The 18347-nt window shown below is 48.2% G+C and overlaps 1 protein-coding gene across 1 annotated transcript; it reads left to right on the top strand.

Annotated features, from left to right (window-relative positions):
* The first annotated feature begins 860 nt into the window (after positions 1-860).
* On the top strand, positions 861-17994 carry MEDAG (mesenteric estrogen dependent adipogenesis). The gene is made up of 5 exons (XM_046665014.1): positions 861-1387; positions 11286-11395; positions 14212-14324; positions 14764-15049; positions 16794-17994. The coding sequence occupies exons 1-5, from the start codon at positions 1110-1112 to the stop codon at positions 16916-16918; spliced, it is 912 nt and encodes a 303-aa protein (XP_046520970.1). The 5' UTR covers positions 861-1109; the 3' UTR covers positions 16919-17994.
* Positions 17995-18347: the final 353 nt, after the last annotated feature.

Here is an 18347-nt window from a genome sequence, read left to right as displayed (position 1 = left end):
CTACCCTCCATCAGACCGCAAATCAGGCAAGGGCAGGGCTGTATCTGTTCGTTCTAGTCTTGTCAGAATTTAGCTTGCTGTCTTTCTCCTAGTAGATGTTTCAGAATTAGTGAATTAAATTGAAGGAAAATAGTCCTCCTTTAATACCGCAGGAGACGGAGCACATTCAGTATGTCCACAGAAGGAGCACCTAGCGAGCTCTCCAATGACTGACAATAAATGAACGTATTCCGGGACTCAAGGAGCTCAGCCTACTGCGGAGGCAGGAGAGGACTGCGCGGTCCCTTCTGTCCGTGCTACCCGGCATGTCATGGCCTGAGGCCCACCGTGTGGGAGAAGCAAGGAGAGCCACGGGGGACTCAGGAAGGCTTTCCGGGAAGTGACACGATGATAAGCGGAATTTCTACATGGAAGGGAATCCAGGGGAAGGAATCATGCGGGGAAAGACTGAGAGGAGAGAAAATGCAGGGTATGATCTGGAGGGGGGAAAAAAGTAGAAAACAGGCTGGGAGGCAGGGGTTGGCAACTGGCTCCAGCTTGGGGCGGGGCATAGGGGTGGGCATCTGAGCCCTACCTCGACGGCCCCGGGCCCCAAGTGGAGAGAGTGGGGCGACGGACGTTTGCGTCCCTCCAATCAGTACGCGTGTGATCGGTGTGGTGTCTCGCTCATGGGTGGGAGCAATGCGCCCTCCCCTCCCACCACGGGCCAGACTCGGCACCCCAGGGCGGCCTCTCCCCACCCCGCCCCCAGCAGTGCGGGCCAGGCCGGGGCGGGCCCAGCCCCGGGTGTGGAGCAACGGACCCGAGGGGGATGAGTAACCCTTGGCTGCGGGCAGGCGCGGCCAGGCGAGAGCGTGCCAAATTCTGAGCCGACGATAACTCGGCCCCAGCGTCTGGGGTCGTGCCCGAGGGCCGGGAGGGGCGCGGCGACCGCGCTCGGGGCGGATAAAAGGGCCGCGCGGGGCCGGAGCCACTTTCTGCGCGCGGGGCCAGCGGCGCTCCTTGCCGGCGGGCGGCGCGCACCTGGGGCCACCGCACCGGGACCGGGCCGGCGGGGCGCACCGAGGCGGAGCGGGGCGCACCGAGGCAAACGCGCCGAGGGTCGGGGCATGGAGGCGGCCTCGTGCGCGCCGGCGGCCAGGCCGAGCCTGACCTCCATCTCGTCGGGGGAGCTGCGCAGCCTGTGGACGTGCGACTGCGAGCTGGCCCTGCTGCCGCTGGCGCAGCTGCTGCGCCTGCAGCCCGGCGCCTTCCAGCTGCGCGGCGACCAGCTCGTGGTGCCCGGGCCGGGGGAGCCGGCGGCCGAGCGCGGGGGCTTCAACGTCTTCGGCGACGGCCTCGTGCGCCTCGACGGGCAGCTCTACCGCCTCAGCAGCTACATCAAGAGGTGGGTGGCCTCGCCGCGCGCCCCGGCCCGCCGCCTGGTCCCTGCAGAGGCCTCCGCCTCGCTGCCGTCCCCGGGAGCCCTGGCTGGCCTCGCTTCCCGAGACCCGACCTGGACATCCCCTCCCATCCTTACGTGCCACTTCTAGATTTTTCTCATTGCTAACGTCACCCAGAGGTGCCTAGCTATCCCCTCCCTGGCTTTTCTGCCCTTTGCACTGACATTTTGCAGCCGCCGCTCGAAGCCGCCCAGGAGAGCATCAGGGCAGGCGCGTGGGGAGGGCAGGGCGGGGAGCGCATAACTGACGGATGATTTTCCCTTTCTGGCTCCTTAACTGAGTCAGATGAACTCAAACTGGGGGCACACCCTTCCAGGTTTGTTTACAGAGGAGAGACACACTCCGGCTTTAGATTGTGGTAGGGGCAGGACGAAGATGCTCAATTCTGTGCACTACCAGCTTTATCCAGTGAGCTGATCCAGTGGAGAAGCCTGCAAAAATTCAAAGTTTCCCCTGTTTGGCCTCCCTTAGTTTTCAAAAAATAAATTAATTATCCATGGCTGAGAAGGGAACAAAGTCTGGTGAGGTCCAATCCAGGGCCATGTGGGCTGTCGTGTGGGCAGATAAGTTCTGGGAAAATAAGTGCAATGAATGTAGCTTCCAGGATCCTGGGGCAGAGCTTGGGCCAAGCCTAATTTGATGGAGGGTGCCCAGGATGTTTAACTGCTGTGGCCAAAGTGTCTGAAGCACTTCTTAGCAGACTTGGAGCCAACGGGATGGAGTCCATCTGTGAAGCAGGCTTTGATGCCACGGGGTAAAGGAGGCGGGAGCTCCACGCCTGATTCTACATGGCCTCCTGCCTCCAGAGGTCACCCTGTGCGTGAGAGTGAGCGTGTGCATGGGGCCGGGGGCCGGGGGCTCTTATATTCGTGCTGCAGAACTGAGTGCCCGGAAGCAGACAGTACAGTCTGGAGTTTGATTCAGAGATGAGTAAGCCGGCCAGCTATTAAGATGTAAAGCTTTGCTGCTTGGAAGGGCAGCGGCGCCGTGGCACCCTGTGGGTGGGATGGAGCCAGGAAGGGCAAGTAAACAAAATGAGATGGTTAAAATGCCTTCTTCAAAGCTGCTGGGAAAAACCTTGCTTTTCCACACAAGATAGTGAGGGCTTTGAGAGTCTGAAAAACCATTCCCCAGCAAGAATGTCTCTCTTTCTTAGTGAATTGAAAATTCCAACCCATAAGCAGGGGACTGTGGGAGGAATTGAGTTAGAATTCTGATTTGCAAAAATTTAAAAAGATGACTATTGTGTTTGAGAAAAGAATATGAAAATAAAAATGTCCAGAATTAATTGAAGTTGTAGGTTAGGCTTTTGAGAGCCAGCTCCTCCAATCTTAGCAGACAGTGCTGCAAAATTTAAATGATTTTGAAGTCTGGTTGTTAAACTCTTGCTTTGAACACCTCCAACACAAAAGAAAGTTAAACAGCAGTGGTCCTCTGGCAGGTCAGAGTCCAGAATAGACAATGACCAGGTGATGCAGACCAGGATGCAAATGGGAATACACAAATACAATGTTCTTGTTGTCTAAGCAATTTCGTGAAAATAGCAAGGAGCAGCTGAGAATAATTTGGGTGATGGTAGGAACAATCTGTCTTCCTCTCAGGGGACGTGCTAAGGCAGGGGAAGTAGGCTTTTATAGCTGGGTGTGAAGTCCTGAAGGATGACTTGGGGGGCACCTGGCCTGAATGGAGAGAGCCTTCTAGAAGGAGGGAAGATGATTTCGGACAACAGTGAGAGGTTTTGCCCTCATGGATCAGGAGGGAGGGGCCCATAGTCGGAATTCAGACGTCTGCAGTTGCTGCTCCTCACATCTCCAAATTTACCCAGCTGTCTTTGGGGATAGCATACAACTTCCTCTCTTAAAATAGTGCTCCAAAGCGGCAATTCAGTAATTCCTTCCTTCCCTTCCCCGCTTCCTTCCTTCCTTCCCTGCATAGGCTCTGGCCAGTTTTACTAGAGAATAATTGGCCTGATTTACTTTTTACCAGTCTATTCTGGCACACTTCTAAAGGTCACAGAACCACCTGGACCAATGACAGCCAGCGTGTGTACTCTGTCGTCTTTCCTGCGTGCTGTGCCCGGTTCAATGTTATTGCCCTGTAGTGCTGGACATTGGTTTGGGATGACGTGGCATAGGACTCTATTTCAGATTTCCTCGCGGTCGGGCGGTTTTGGCAAGGATGACCAGTTTTGCTTTGCTTTGAGTATCATCTTCAGAGGTGGCTTGTACCAAGCATCGACTTTCCGCTGTTCATAATGAGTTGGGGCCTAGAGTTGATGGACTCTAGCAACTTTTGCCTCTTCTTTTTGGCCACTATATTCCTGCCTTAGGTGTGGGACAGCCCCCATCCAAGAGCAGCCGCTGAGATGGCTGGGGAGCAAGGAAGGCAAAGTGATGATTCGTAATCACTTGGGACCATTGAGCTTTTGAGAGTCATGTTAGACCTTGCCCCCAGAAATGTAGATATGCACCCAGTGTCGCTGGCTGTTCAAGTAGTTTATGAGGTGCTTGGATTGAGGGTAAGAATCTTTCTCTATTTTTTTTTCATTCAACAAACATTTTTGGTGTGGGATAAGCCCACAGTGTAAGCAGGATTTCTTTTCTTGGCGTCAGAAGTGTGTGCTGTGGCTTTGATGAGGTCCTTTCCCAAGGAACCCCAAGGGACTGAGAGCTACTCACCCTGACATTTATATGATTCACTCGCTCAGACAGCAAGAGGATGATTCGGTGGTTCTGCTTACTCCAGCTTTTCTTCTGATACCAGAACATTTTTCTAGATACATACCTGAATAACCCTAGGGAAACCTTGGGTTGTGGGAAGGTTTAGTGATGGCCACTAAGAGCTTTAAAGCTCCTGAGACCCTGCTTTAAAAATGTTTGTCCTATTTTGGGGGATTTATGGCAATATCTTTATTGTTTTTCTTTTCTTTCAAGCTCAGGATATCCATCCGTGTAACAAACACAGCCTGCTCAGGATAACACACACACACACACCCCTACCTTTTTTCCTATAATGCAGCCTCTTGTGGAGGTGTAATGGCAAACCTTTGGCAAGGAGGAGGTCGAATTCCTTCTTTTCAGTGGTCCCCTCACTTGCAAGAGGCTGCTTGGGTAATAAAAATAATCACGGCAATCATAATGGTGGCTGCTGATGTTGACTTGCGTCCCAGGAATGGTGTGAAGTATTTCACAGCTATTATCTCACGGAGGCTTAGAAGTCAGCACTCTGCTTGTTTCCCCTTTTTACAGATGAGAAAATTAGGACACAGAGAGATGAAGTAATTGACCTGAGTAAGAGGCTGCCGAGCGGGAGAGCCAGGCTTGTCCGTCGCTCTGTCTGACTACAAAGCCCGTGCTTTCAGCAGACTGCCGCAGACCTGAAATAATCCTGGCTCACTATGGACAGCAGCAGCTTCCTCGTAAATTTCCGGGGTCTACAGATAAATAACTGGAATTGCATTAGCCAGTGCGCATCTTATATAATCAGCCTAAAAGAGGAAGTAAATCCAGTGGTTTTAAGGAAACCGCTAAAACCAGAGACGTGACCTGCTCCTGCCCATGTCCCACCAGTGTTAGGGACAATCACACTCACTTCGAAGTCAGCCCCTGGGGCAGAGTGCAGGGGGGAGGGTAGGACGCTGACGGGGGTAGAGTGAGGCCTAGAGTGAGGCCTCGGAGGAAGGGCTGGAACATACTTTGATCTTCGCTGGGCGATGTCTCGCCTCCACCCGTGGTGGGAAGTGCCTGGACTCTGTCTGCCTGCCCAGTCCCAGGCCAGGCCCAAAGTGACCCTGACTATAGGCCGGAAGCTGGGGAAGCGGCCGCGGTTCCATAGGTAGCACGTGGCGTTGTCACCCATGCTGCCGCTGCACTCAGCGAGCTCCGTCCTGTCCTTGTGACTGCTCTTCTGCCTTGGTCCTCCTGTCTGAGTCTTGGATTTGGTGACCTGCCCAGGACAGCATCCCCTTAACAGGACACACAACGATAATGATGAAGTCATAATCATTCGTGTGTTGCGCTATGACTCTGATGAGATTCCTTGTAGACTAAGCGTGGACGAGTGTGGGGGCCAGGCTGGGGCTGCCTTGGTTTGAATCCTGGTTCTGCTGCTTGGTAGCTGAGTGACTTAGAAAAGTTACTTAATCTCTGTGACTCAGTCTCCTCAGCTGTGAAATGGGGAAAATAATACCAACAGCCTTATAGGGTTGTTGTTGAGAGTTGAAATCTATAAAGTCCTTCAAACAGTTATTGGCACATACTGATCACTTGACAATTGTTAGCTTATGTTATTAAGAAGCCCCATAAGCCAAGTGCTTCACACCCATTATGTAATCTTTCGGCCACCTCACTGGAGGCCTTTTGTTAGCCAGATTTTACAGGTGAGTAAATGAATCTCAGAGAGGTTAAAAAACTTACTGTGTTCACAGAGACAGAAATCAAACCCACATCTGGTGATTCAACAGCCACGAGCCATTGCTGCCTTCTCTCCTGCCTGCCTTTCTCGGGAGCCTTGCTTGGGGCTTCCAGCCACACTCTGGTCTACTTCCTGCTCTCAGTTCACCTGGTCCAAATGCCTGGATCTGGTCCCCCACAGTCCCCAAGGCTTGGCTAAGCCATGACTCCTCCTGGGGTCCCCATCTCCCCTTCTTTTGTCCAACCGTAGGCGGTGTGTTTGGATTGACACACGCTCGCTCTCCTAGTGCCTGTCTCAGCGCAGTGAATGGTTCTAAGGCCGGGCCCTTCCCCCTTTGCTCCTTCTTATTTAAATAAGTAGGACATGACTCCATGGAGCGGGGACACACGAGTGCAGAGACCTCTGCATCCCTCGGGCGTTTGTACCTCTGAATGATTAACTAGTTTGTAAGCCTCTGACTGGCAGGGTCCATGTCTTGAACCAGTGCTTCTCAACCTTTAAATAAGCTCACAAGTGTCCTGAGGAGCTGGATAAAATGCAGGTTTTAGATGGAATAAAACTGGGGAGGGGCCCGGATACTGCAGTTTCACAAGCTCCCAGGTGGTGCCAGTGCTGTTGGCCCAGTGATCACACTTAGGCAACAAGGTCTTAGACATCTGTGATTTCCTACTGAAATGGTGCATTTTCTTATCTGTCTCCCAATAGACTATATGCTTATTGAAAGCAAGACTGTTTTCTTTCTCATCTTTGTGTCCCCAGAGCCCAGCACGTGGCAGGTAATTAGCAGATATTTATTGCATGAGCGAATACGTGAGTGAATCATTCTTTGTCCCATCACAGTGTTTCACACGCACTGAGCATCAGTAATTGACAAATGAATAAATGACTGAACATGTGTATCCTTGGTTCAAGTCACAGACATTAGAGTGATAAATCTGAAAATTTTGATTGATTTCACCAGAAGAAGGAGGGAAGGAAGTGAAAGAGAAGGAAGTGTCTGAGAGCTTAGGGTGATGCTCTGCATAATGCTACCAAGTTCACAGTGGAAACACAGCAGGGCCATCCTGCTTGCTCCCAAGGGCAGAAGGTCCCTGCTCAGTGTCCCAGCAAAGCATTCTGGAAGCTGTGAGCGATTTCTGGCCTTCTACACGAGGACTATTGCAGTATGGGCTCCTCTTTTCTCTGCTCCACTCTATATTTCGTCAAGCGAACACACCCATGCACACCCCCTCAGATGGAAGCCATGGGTTTGAATTCTTATTTGTCGTTGATCATTAGATTGTCAGAGCCCAGGGAAATTTGGAGCAGCTTTTCGGATCATGCTAGAGATGATGTGAAATCTGAAGGAAGCTCTGGAGAAAGTTGGGTATTTTAGATGGTGGGCAATCTTTCAGCCACTCCTGATTTGCTAGAAGCAAAAATACAGAGTTCTTTCTTGGTCTCATCTTTCAGGTATTGCACTTGTTAAGCTGTTCCCTTTAGTCTTCCAAACGGAAAAGATGAGGAAAGAAATCGAAGCAAGGAAGGAGAAACTCTTGCTCCTTTATTTTTCAGATATTCCTGTTGTCCTCGTTACCTGTTAACTCAGATGAACACAGCCCTTATTGTGCGTCACAAGTTTACAAAACTCACCCTATGGTCAGCAAAGTTGGCCAGGATTAAAGACGCTAGTAACATTTGTTGAGCACCTACTGTGGGTCCAGGTACTTATGCCTATGTTACTTGTGCTGCATTCAGTCAACAAATAAAGGCAATGCTGTTATCCCTTTTACAGATGAGGGCAGAGGTCAGACGGGTCAAGTCACTCACTCAAGGTCATAGTGAATTGTGGCTCTGGGACTGAGTTCCCACAGCTGGTCAGTTAGGACACGAATTAGATCTTCTTATTTTGACTCACTATGCTTTCCACCACATGGTTCTGCCTTTCAATCTTTGGATTGAAGCCAGGCATAGAAAGTTTCAGCCTAGAAGCATTTTGGGGCCAGGGTGAAAGCATTGAAGAAGTGGGACTTTAAAGGAACTATCTTTAACTGCTTGCTTTTCATCCCTAACGATAACTTCAGCAAATATAATAAATATCCAGTACACAGAAGCACTATTTGCATTAGTAACTCAGAAATAGGCACATTTAAAGATGAAATAACTAGGGGGCTGGCCTTGTGGCCTAGTGCTTAAGTTCAGCGTGCTCCACTTTGGCAGCCCAGGTTCCGTCCCCAGGTGTGGACCTACTCCTCTTGTCAGCAGCCATGCTGTGGCAGCGGCTCACATACAAAACAGAGGAAGATTGGCACAGATGTTAGCTTAGGGTCAATCCGTGAGATTTAACAACTAGGTCCTAAACCTTTTTGTATTTTAGTGACTTACATATCCAAATTTTACAACAGTGAAGTCCAGAGGAATGCTCACATTTATTTATTTCACTGGAATTTTGAGGTGTTTAACCCTTGGACCATTACTGGGAGGCTGGGAATGGATGAATTATGGAGGTATTGCTTGTTTGTGACCTGGTTTGAAAAGAGAGTTTATTAAGTAGGGATCTCGCCACAGTCCCTTGTCTGTAAATGCTGTTATCAGAACCCTCATATAAGCAACACTTTCATACATCTGCGGCACAGTGATAGCTGACATGCTCTGTGATGGTGTTTACAGCCCTGTTAAGATCCTGAAAGTGCCTCTAAGTCCTCAAAGGAAGGTTAAATTATGTTGAGCACAGTCTTATTATTCAGGGCATCTTCTTAAATTCACACTCTAAAGGGGTGACTCATGAATAGGTTATGCATTAAACTCAATATGGGGCTATCCAGAAGCCCCCGCCCCACCCAGTCCCCGTTCTCTGATCACGCCAAGTCACAGCTACTTGAGCTCAATCCTGTTCACAAAAGTCTTCCACAGGATTCTGGGGAAAACGGGTTATTTTCCCAACTCATTTCTGAGTTGAGATTTTTGTCTTTTTCTTACTGATGATACCTCCAATCATATGTCAGTTGATTTTGTAGACAGAGTCAAGTTCTGCACTGTCATTTGTGTCATCAGACTAGTAATCAAAACTAGAGATTTTCTGGATGCACTGGACCCAAACGCCATTTGCACGCCCTGGAGAATGACAGTCAGACTGTGGATATTGAGAGAGCTGAGGAATCGCCTTGAGGAAAATATTAAACGCTTAAATGGCTCTAAATTAACTCCGTGATAAACAAGCGGGAGAATGTAAAGATCTGCCCTGGATGGATCAGGGTACCTGACGCCCACCGGCAGCACACGTCTATCTTTTTGATGTTTCCCCCCATCAGACTTCTTTTGCTACAAGAACTTTCTTCCCACTTCCTCCCTCTGCATCTCTCCTGCACCCCTGCAACCACAGAACTCATCCCCACCCCTGCCACTCTTGCCTGCCTGCACCAGGTCCTTGGCTGCTGAAGAGATGGATGGCAGAGTGAGTGGGAGAGCACAGGGGAAGCCCAGCGCCGCCGACCTTCTACTAACCCCCACCCCCTAGGTGCTGAGATCCTCAGATGTGAGAAGGCACATGTGGATGCCCACCTGGTGCCCGGCATATAATTGGCGCTTAAGGAACATTGTTGAATGAATGAATGAGATCGAATGAACCCAGCAAATGGTGGGTCCTTCTCCTTCCTTCACTGCTTCCTTTCTCCAGTAGTTTTTGGCCGTTGGTCAATTGGGACAATTGCTGATCAGGAACACAGTGCCACTCCCCCTCAGTTGCCCCACCTCACCCCATTCTCACTCCACACGGTTGTGCCCAGGTGAGGGGGAAGGCGGGGGTGGGGGAGGAGAGGAAGGAGGACCATACAAACCCCGTCTGCAGTAGCTTACCCAGCCCATCCCCCAGGTCCCGCACCCCTTCTCCATTCCAGCCTCCTCTCCTTGCTGCTGTCCTCCTCAGCCACACCCCTGAACATCACCTGCATCCCTTTCCATCTCTGGAAAGTGCCAGCCCTGTGTCCTCCCTCCCACCCCCGGACCAGCCTGCTAGCCACCCCCAGTGCCCAGGTTGGGAGGTGGAGACCACATTAAAAGCCTGGGGAAATGGAAGGCAGGAAGCATTTAGAGGCTCCATCAGGGGTCAGGTTTTAAAAGCTCTCAAAATCAGGTCTGACAATCCCAGAAAAAAGATAATGACACAGATTTCTAAGAAACCAAGGTGGGAGAAAGAGAGTAGAAGCTGTGTTTTTGTGACTCCAGGGTAGATACTCTCCCACATGCTCTTGACCCATGCCTGGGTCGTGGTCTTGTGTACTGGCCCCTCTAAGCACGTTGTGGCAAGTGGGCTCCAGGGAGGGAGGCTGAGAGGACTGTGTGGCCACAGCTCCCTGCAGTGGGGCTCTCTCCAAGGCTGTTATTTTCATGTCAGGCACTGGAAGAACAACAAGCCAGAAAGAAACACTCAAGCTGTCTCTGCCCATGACTAGATCTAAGAAGCAGACACTCTGCAGTGTAGCACAAGCAGCCGTGCTGGCAGCCAGGCCAGCCTGTTCACTCGTGCAGATGCTCACAGCTGTGCCCGTGGGTGGGGAACCAGGTCCGTGTCAAAGAGGGACTGTGGCAGGAGCACCAGCCTGCTGACTGCGTTCAGCCTGCCCATGGCCATGTGGCATCTGAGATTAGGTTTGGTTAGAAAATTAGCCACTTCTTGAAGGAAGCTAATTTGTTCATGGATCTGTCTTTTTATCGACCGTGTAAGCAGAGACAGAGAAGGACTGCTTGGAAAATTTGTAGAGTAGGAAGAGAAAGCTGATGTGCTGGATGACAGAGTCAAATGCAAAAGATCTTCCCAGGCTGGAATCATGAATGAAAACACAGGAAGATAAATTTAATAGGGCCCTGGGCAGAAGTCCAACATTAGTTTAGTTTTGTTTTTTTAATTGCACAAGCTCAGGATCAGAGAGATGAGAACTAGTTCATATGAATATTGATTGATTGTGTAATCCATGGAGGGGGCTGGGTTTATTTTGGGATTTGAGAAAGGAAGAGGGAAAGAGAAGGAAAGAAAAATTTCAGACCCACCAGTAAGGCAGGATGACTGCACTGGAGAAGACCCAGCTAATTCTACATACTGAGTGTAATTCATTCTCAGCCCGGAGAGACATAGAGCCCTCATAGCTTCAAATGAACTCATACAGCCCAACAGATAGATGTATTAGTCATCATCTGGTAAAAGTTGCCTCTGAGGGCCAGGCATTAGTGCCAGGCCACCCCAAGGACAATGACCTCCTTTAGGTTACATGCTCATCTATCAGCTGACCAGGGGAGGGGCACATGGTACAAAATATGGCTGCCTCTGTATGGACACATTTCAGGAGACTTCCGTCATAGGATCTGTGGACACAGCAGGGCCCTGTCCAGCACATCCCCTTCCTGACTTAGATGGGAAGGTACATTACTTTGCAATTATCTCTGCTTTTTTCATAGATACGTGGAACTGACCAACTACTGTGATTATAAAGACTACAGGGAAACTATATTGAGCAAACCAATGCTCTTCTTTATTAATGTACAGACCAAAAAAGACCCCTCAAAAGGTAGGTATATAAATATTTTTGGTTTGGTTCTGCCTTGCCGGGCTGTGGACTGTGGCCTGCTGATGAGGCCGAAGTGGGGCATGGAGAAAGCAGGGTGGAGGCCAGCTTGTGGCGAGGCTGTGAGGGAGAAGCCTGGTGTGTAAGCCGTCTGAAGCACAGCACAAGCCTGCAGCACAAGCCCCTAAATGAGCACAGGGCAGCAGCCATCTGTCTCTGGGCTTTGTTTTCTACTTCCTGTCTAGGCAGGAAGTGATTGGATGTTCTGAGCCTGCAGGTGTTGCAAAAATGGCTGGAGTCGTGCAGATGATGATATATAATACTATCTACCACATAGCAAACACTTGCCTATTCGAGGCTAGCTCTAACGTCATTAACTGGCACAACGACCCTGTAGGGCTCATCACCCCAAGGGGAACCCTTGTGAGCATGACTGTAGGTGCTGTTAACAGTTGTGCTGGGACAAAGGTGTGCTCTGGGACTGACTCAGCAAGCCAGGAGGCAGGGTCGTCCTACCTGTGACGGACTTACACTATCCTCATTTTATAGACGAGGAAACTAAGATAAAGAAAATAAACAGCAGTTGTAGGTGCTTTTCTATTTCATGCTGCGGCCTTTGAATTTCAGTTTTAGACACATCTCTCTATCGTTTCTTCCAAGAAATCCCATTAGCTGATAACAACTATGTTAGCTCAAATTCCAATGCGAAAAGACCTTAATTTCCCTTTCTTCCTCCTGCTCCGAGTAATATGTGGGGAAAGTCTTGGGCAGAGTGTTCTGTGATAGAGGTAGACTTTCTTAAACTTACTTCTAAATATTCTTGAAATGAGTCCAAGGTAATAAGAAATGATCTACAAATGCCAAATAGATTTCCTCAAACATTCGCTCTCATTCAGATTCGTGGAGCCGGTTCTCTGCTCCTTTCATTCAGAATCGTTCCGAGCCTCTGCTCACTTCATAATTCACAGTCACGATGCTCTCTCGGCAGGAGGAGCCGGGAGCAGAACGCAGGGTAACGAGTAATGCTCGTTAGAATGCCTGAGCCCTGCTGTTACCTGGCGTGTTGACGGCCAGAAAGCAGAGCATTCTCCAAGACTGTAATTCACAGATTACCAAGCACCCTTCCTGCGTCGTCCATCTCAGGAGGAATCTTAAGAAAGAGCAAGAGACCCCTCCATTTTACCATTTTAATGAAAGTGCAGGGAGTGGTACAAGGAGGTATTTGCAAGTGGCCTACAAAAGGTACACAGTTGTGTGACAACTGTTGTGGAAGGAGGGGTGGAAACCCAGTACTCGTTAAGTGTGAGGAAAGCCAGGAAATGAAGAGATTCTATGATACAGGAGCTTAAGATAGTCAAGTTGAAATTATGAAAATTGTGATTAAGGCAACGCGTCCAGCCCCGCTGCTATCCTGAACTGCACTTTTGTGCAAATTGGAAAAAGCCACCATTAACTCAAAACAATTTACTAACCCTTCCCAGAAGTTTGTCATGATAAATATACAAATAAACGATGTCTGTGAATGCGAAAGGCTTCCTCTAGAGTTGTGTAGTGCACAACCTGCCCAACCGTTACAACTGTGGAGTGTGGCAGCGCTGAGTGAGCCTAAAGGTCTTGGTTTCCTTTGTGTGAAAGTTAATTCAAGGTATCAAATAACTTGCTTGCCTTATTTATCTCTTATCTCAAAGAGGATATGGAGTGGTGTATATCTAAAGTGCCTAAAAAATCATTTGGGAGAAAGGAAAGCAGGGGTAGGAAAAATAAGATGAATAAGGTTAGTGCAAATGTTAGTTCAAAATGTATTCCTCAAGGATGCAGCGCTTGTTATTGGTGGACCACGGGTTTGACGCTCAAAGCCAATGCAAAATGTTCAGTTCTCAGAATCACACAATGGCTGGTCCATGGCCTTTAAACAGTGGGTGGCAATCTATGCTACGTGTCTCCCTGGAAGAAGTACTTGGTAATTAAGGCCACGGAGCTTCATTCCGGGGGCTGGAAAAGTCAAGAGGTTGTTGGTTAATAATATTTCAAATTTCTTAATGAGTAAACAGCCTTCTCTTTGCTTAGGTTATATAGAGTTGGACTTAAGGGATTACCAAAAAACCCCAAAACAAACAATAACAACAAAAACAACTGTCTGCCAGGACAGAGACATGGGATTATTGGAACAAGGGGAGCCACTTCCCCTCCCACCGGGGATTGTGTGGTGTGGGGCGTAGAGGAGAACCAATCCGAGTCACCTTGATCCTTGGGACCCTCAACTAGCCCTTTGGCAGAACGAATGCCAGGTCCCTGGGGAGGATGGGGAGAGATGGGAGGGACGGGAAAGGAATGGGGCCGCCTCCTTCCCTGGACTTTGCTGATTTTCTGCTTTGCAAATAAGGAAATGCTAGTGAGAGCCAAGTTGCAGTTAAATATCCAGCAAGGCAGTGACATGAAAACCAGCCATCTCAATTTTTTACTTTAGCTCTCCATGCTGGGTGCCCGCGGTGGAGGCTCAGTTCTCGTCTGTGATAATTATAGAATGGAACTTTCGGTTTCCGAGATGCAACTGAGTGACAAACTGCAGCCTTGGGGGAGCCAATTTTCTAACCTACTTTTACAACATCCCAGAGCTTCCTTCAAACCTGCAAAATTCTCAGAAACGTTTCTAGAAATCTGGCTAGGCTTTGTAGTGGGGGTGTCAGGGAGCGGCTAGGGAAGTTATAAGTGAATAAACTCTCCAAATAAGATGGGACTCGCTGCTTTATCAAATGTTAGGAAGCATGGTTATGTCACATGTGCACACTTCTTTTTGAATTCTGCTTCCTAATTTCTAGAAAGGACGTATGCGTTTCTTGTGAACACAAGGCACCCCAAGATAAGAAGACAGATAGAGCAAGGGATGGACATGGTCATTTCCTCAGTGATTGGAGAAAGCTACCGGCTTCAGGTAAGCTTCCGCCTGTCTGAATCCAGAGCTGCCAACCACACGGAAAGGGGTCTGTGCGTTTCATGCAAGGACCCAAACCCCGGAGCTTGTCTGTAACTTAATTGTACCCAGACATCTAAGTTCTCTATTACTCCAATATCACTACCAACAAAATGAAGTGTCTAGCAACTTCTTAGAAATGGGGTAAGAATCAGTGTGAATTTGACCAAGCAGTTGAAGGTCTTTGGATGGTATATGGTGCAAATGCAAAAGTCTGTTTAAGAAAAATAAAGGCAACTGTTAAAAAATATCTGTCAGAGTGAAAGAGAAGTAAGAGGTGTGATACTTTGGATATTTGGGCAGTTAATTCTATAATATAATCCTATAATAATATGTAATTCTAGAATATAACATTATAGTTCTATCCGTGAAATTAATTAAATGCTTCTCTCTCTTTCAGTTTGATTTTCAAGAGGCGGTAAAGAATTTTTTCCCTCCAGGAAATGAGGTGGTTAATGGAGAAAATCTGAGCTTTGCGTATGAATTCAAAGCAGATGCATTATTTGATTTCTTCTATTGGTTGGGGCTCAGCAATTCCACTGTAAACGTGCATGGAAAAGTTCTGAATTTGTCAAGTACAAGCCCAGAAAAGAAGGAAACAATTAAATTATTTCTGGAGAAAATGAGCGAACCTTTAATCCGAAGGAGCAGTTTCTCTGACCGAAAATTCAGCGTAACTTCCAGAGGTATGTTAACCGTTCTCCAGTACCTGAGGAAGGGGATTAAATAACAGTGTAGAATAAAGCCAGGGGAGGAGAGTGCATCAATTGAAAAGGCAAGGCCTCTTGATAAAGGGGAAATATCACATGATTCGGAAAGTAGGAAGTAGGAAATGTCTGCTACCAAAAAGAAATATAACACCTTTTCCTTTTAGGCTCCCAAAAGTTTTCTGGCATAGCAGTTATATTGTGCAGCACACCCAGAAAATAATTTTACAATGTATCGTTAATTACATATTAATACTCATTCAAATATTAATAATTTAAATATTCTGAAGGAATCATGGTTTCCTGATGTGCGTATTCTGGGCAGCAGAATGTTAATTAAAAGTTCAGTTCGGGGAGGAGTCTGCATGGTCAAGATGTCTACCTTTAACAATATTGGAAAGAGTTCCCCTGAGTTTGTAAGACCACAAAAGAATAACTCCTGAGAATGCTTCACTTAGCAAGCTGTGGATTATGTAGGGTGGGTTCTAGACTATAACAGCCAGCGCCGCCTCCCGAGGAGCTGGCGAGACATCTCAGTCCCGTGTGGCTTGATATCAGTGGAGTCTCGTCTGGATTTCTCTTCTGCTACCCGGTCTCTGTCCGTGCTGGGCTGGGCTGAGAAAGCAACTTCCTTGAACCAGGACTCTGGCTGCTAATTGCAAAAACAAAACTAAAAACAAACAAACACCAGTCGCTATGAACTTGCAGTTTTCAAAAAGTTCAGATGTAAAACAGAGTCTTCATTCTGTTTAATGACAGTTGTTGCTTTCTTCCAACGTTTATAGCAAAAATGCTTACTCCTAGCTATTTCTTATGGAAGTAGTCTGTCTGTCTGTGTCTCCCTCCTCCGCTCCCCCGTCTCCTTCCTACTCCCCCCGCCGCCCCCACTCTCTCTCCCTCCCTCCACATTGCCTTCTGTGTCTGGATGTTCCTTTCGCAGATGCCTTTGTGCTTTGCTCCGCTGCAGTCATGTGGGGGGATTATCTGCTGATCCTTTTAAGGGAAGATTAACTTGCCCAGTTGGGGCAAGGTTGCAGATGCCCAGTCCTTCCTGGGACACCCCTCCAGCCTCACCCACTGGCTGCAGCAGCCTGGGCAGGGTTTTACTGTTTCACATTGCTCACCCTCAGTCGTGAAGGCTGCCTGGGGTGTCTACCGCCATCCTGGGGACACAAGGAGCATGTGAAGTCGGGCAGTGCTTCCTTTCAGGTTTACCCTCAGCCAGCCCTGGGGCCACCTCCACTGTAGAGTGCTGGGGAAGGATTCTTCTAGGCTGACCTGAGCTGTCAGTCAGTGTGCACTGTAGATGGCGCAGCCGGCTTGCATCAGCTGCCTTGGCAGGCAGGCCGAGCCTGGCCTCCACAGCTCCGCCCTGGTGACACAGTTAGCCCAGCTCCACCTGATTCTCCAAAACTGACCTCTGTCCTAGGCATCTACTCCCTGGATCGGGGCCTTTGTTCATGAAATGAGAAAGAGTGTGTGCAGCTTCCTGTAAAGCCACTCCAGCCCATGGAACAGCCAACGACCACCCATGTCGTACTGGCAAACAGAAAGCAGCACATTTCTCTTTAGCTGTTTGAGTGTCTCTGAGGGAGCCAGGATTCTCTATTGATCATTGAATTGGTTACCGAGCATGTCGTGTGAGTTTTAAAGGCACTGTTGGGTTTTCGTTTTTGTTTTCTCAGGGATGCTAATAATGCATGCCTTGTTTACTTTTTTTCAGGTTCAATAGATGAAGTTTTTAACTGCAATCTGTCACCCAGATCATCTATGACAGAGCCTCTTTTGGCAGAATTACCATTTCCAAGTGTTCTGGAATCCGAGGAGACACCCAACCAATGTATCTGATTGGACTGAACATTTTGCGGTTACTCCTGCACTCCAGGCCTCCGCCAGAACTGAGGGTCGAGGGGACTAGCAGGGGTGGGAGGCGGGCACTTCCACGTGCCTGTTGATCCCTCTGCCCCTCCCTGGAGTCTTCCTTGGCTGTGGGTGATGCCCTGGCAGGCCCGCTGCAGCTGACTTCAGGATGGGGGGGCTTCGGCCTCATGGCCTGGGAGGTATCCTCTCCTTTTAACACCTCTCCAAAGAGGCAGAGGGGGCGGCAGAGTCCTGCTACCCTGAGTGCTTTGCTTAGTACCCTGGCATCCTGGGAGTTTTCCTGGCAGCTCTTACGGGAGCAATCTGACCTTCATAATCAGGGTTTGGCCCTCCGCTTGGGACATCCTTGTCTGAACTCAAACCCAGCAAGCATGGGATTAGCAGTGCTGATCTCTTGCACACCTGGCTGGGCGAAAAGCCAAGGATGTCTTTCACTGGAAGGCAAGCATGTTCCTCATCCTGCCCGTAGGATACCTTAGGAGAAACATTGGATGTAAGGGTTGTTGGAGGATTGGTCAGGTTGATAGGATGGTACCTCTGCCACCCACTGCCTGAAATTTCAACTCCCTTGGCCTCCCTCTTAACAAAGTGGCCTGTGTAGAAAGAGGCCAGGCGATGTGGTATCAAACAGTGACCGAGGAAGGATAATGTATACGGCAGTGTCCTCTTTATTGAAAGCACATTATGTCAGTTGGGTATTTTAAATAAGCTTTTAGCAATCCTAACACTAAAAGCAAAATAGAAGAAAGCTATAACATTACCATAATACATTGTTACATCAATACATTTTTCATCCCATAGCTACAATGGAATTCTTCAAAAAGAAAAAAAAATCATCCTATCTACATATAAGAACCTGCATGAATGAATTGCTACATATGCTTATAATGAGGAAGATTTATAGGTCCTAAGTATAATTTTTCTATTCTTTTTAAAAATGTTCCTGTATTATACATTTTGATAGCACTACTGATTGTCCTTTCATTTATATTTGAAACGTTATGTACTATCTTTGTGCAATTAAAACTTTTCTTCACATTCAACGTAGACTCGATTAGATTTGTGGCCTAATGCCTCGGTCCTACCTTGGACCCATCTGTCCACTGTGGTTTTCAGGTGGGATATTTGCCTTGTAACTTACTAAATCACAATAAGAATTGTGATTTTCACAGCTACTTTCTCAAGATGAACCTTTTGAAGAACAAGTCTATGAAGTGTTTGGAGAAAAGAAACAAAATTTGATACTGATCTTTCTGAAAAGGGGAATGCTCTTTAATAACAGAAGAGGATAATCATTTGTTATTTGACTCTGTGTGAAATGAAGAGTATTAACAATCAAACAAGTTTTACACCAGTGCAAAGAAACCTTAGGTGGATCTCAAATATTAAATGCTTC

Source organism: Equus quagga, chromosome 6 (genome assembly GCF_021613505.1).
Source record: "Equus quagga isolate Etosha38 chromosome 6, UCLA_HA_Equagga_1.0, whole genome shotgun sequence".
NCBI classification, from domain to species: domain Eukaryota; kingdom Metazoa; phylum Chordata; class Mammalia; order Perissodactyla; family Equidae; genus Equus; species Equus quagga.
Note: the sequence above shows the minus strand (reverse complement) of the source record. Positions and strands in the feature narration are given on the sequence as shown.

Coding starts and splice junctions, on each gene's coding strand:
- MEDAG (XM_046665014.1), top strand. CDS start 1,110: ATGGAGGCGGCCTCGTGCGCGCCGGCGGCCAGGCCGAGCCTGACCTCC. Junction 1,388..11,285: donor CTCAGCAGCTACATCAAGAG/GTGGGTGGCCTC, acceptor CTTTTTTCATAG/ATACGTGGAACTGACCAACT. Junction 11,396..14,211: donor CAAAAAAGACCCCTCAAAAG/GTAGGTATATAA, acceptor CCTAATTTCTAG/AAAGGACGTATGCGTTTCTT.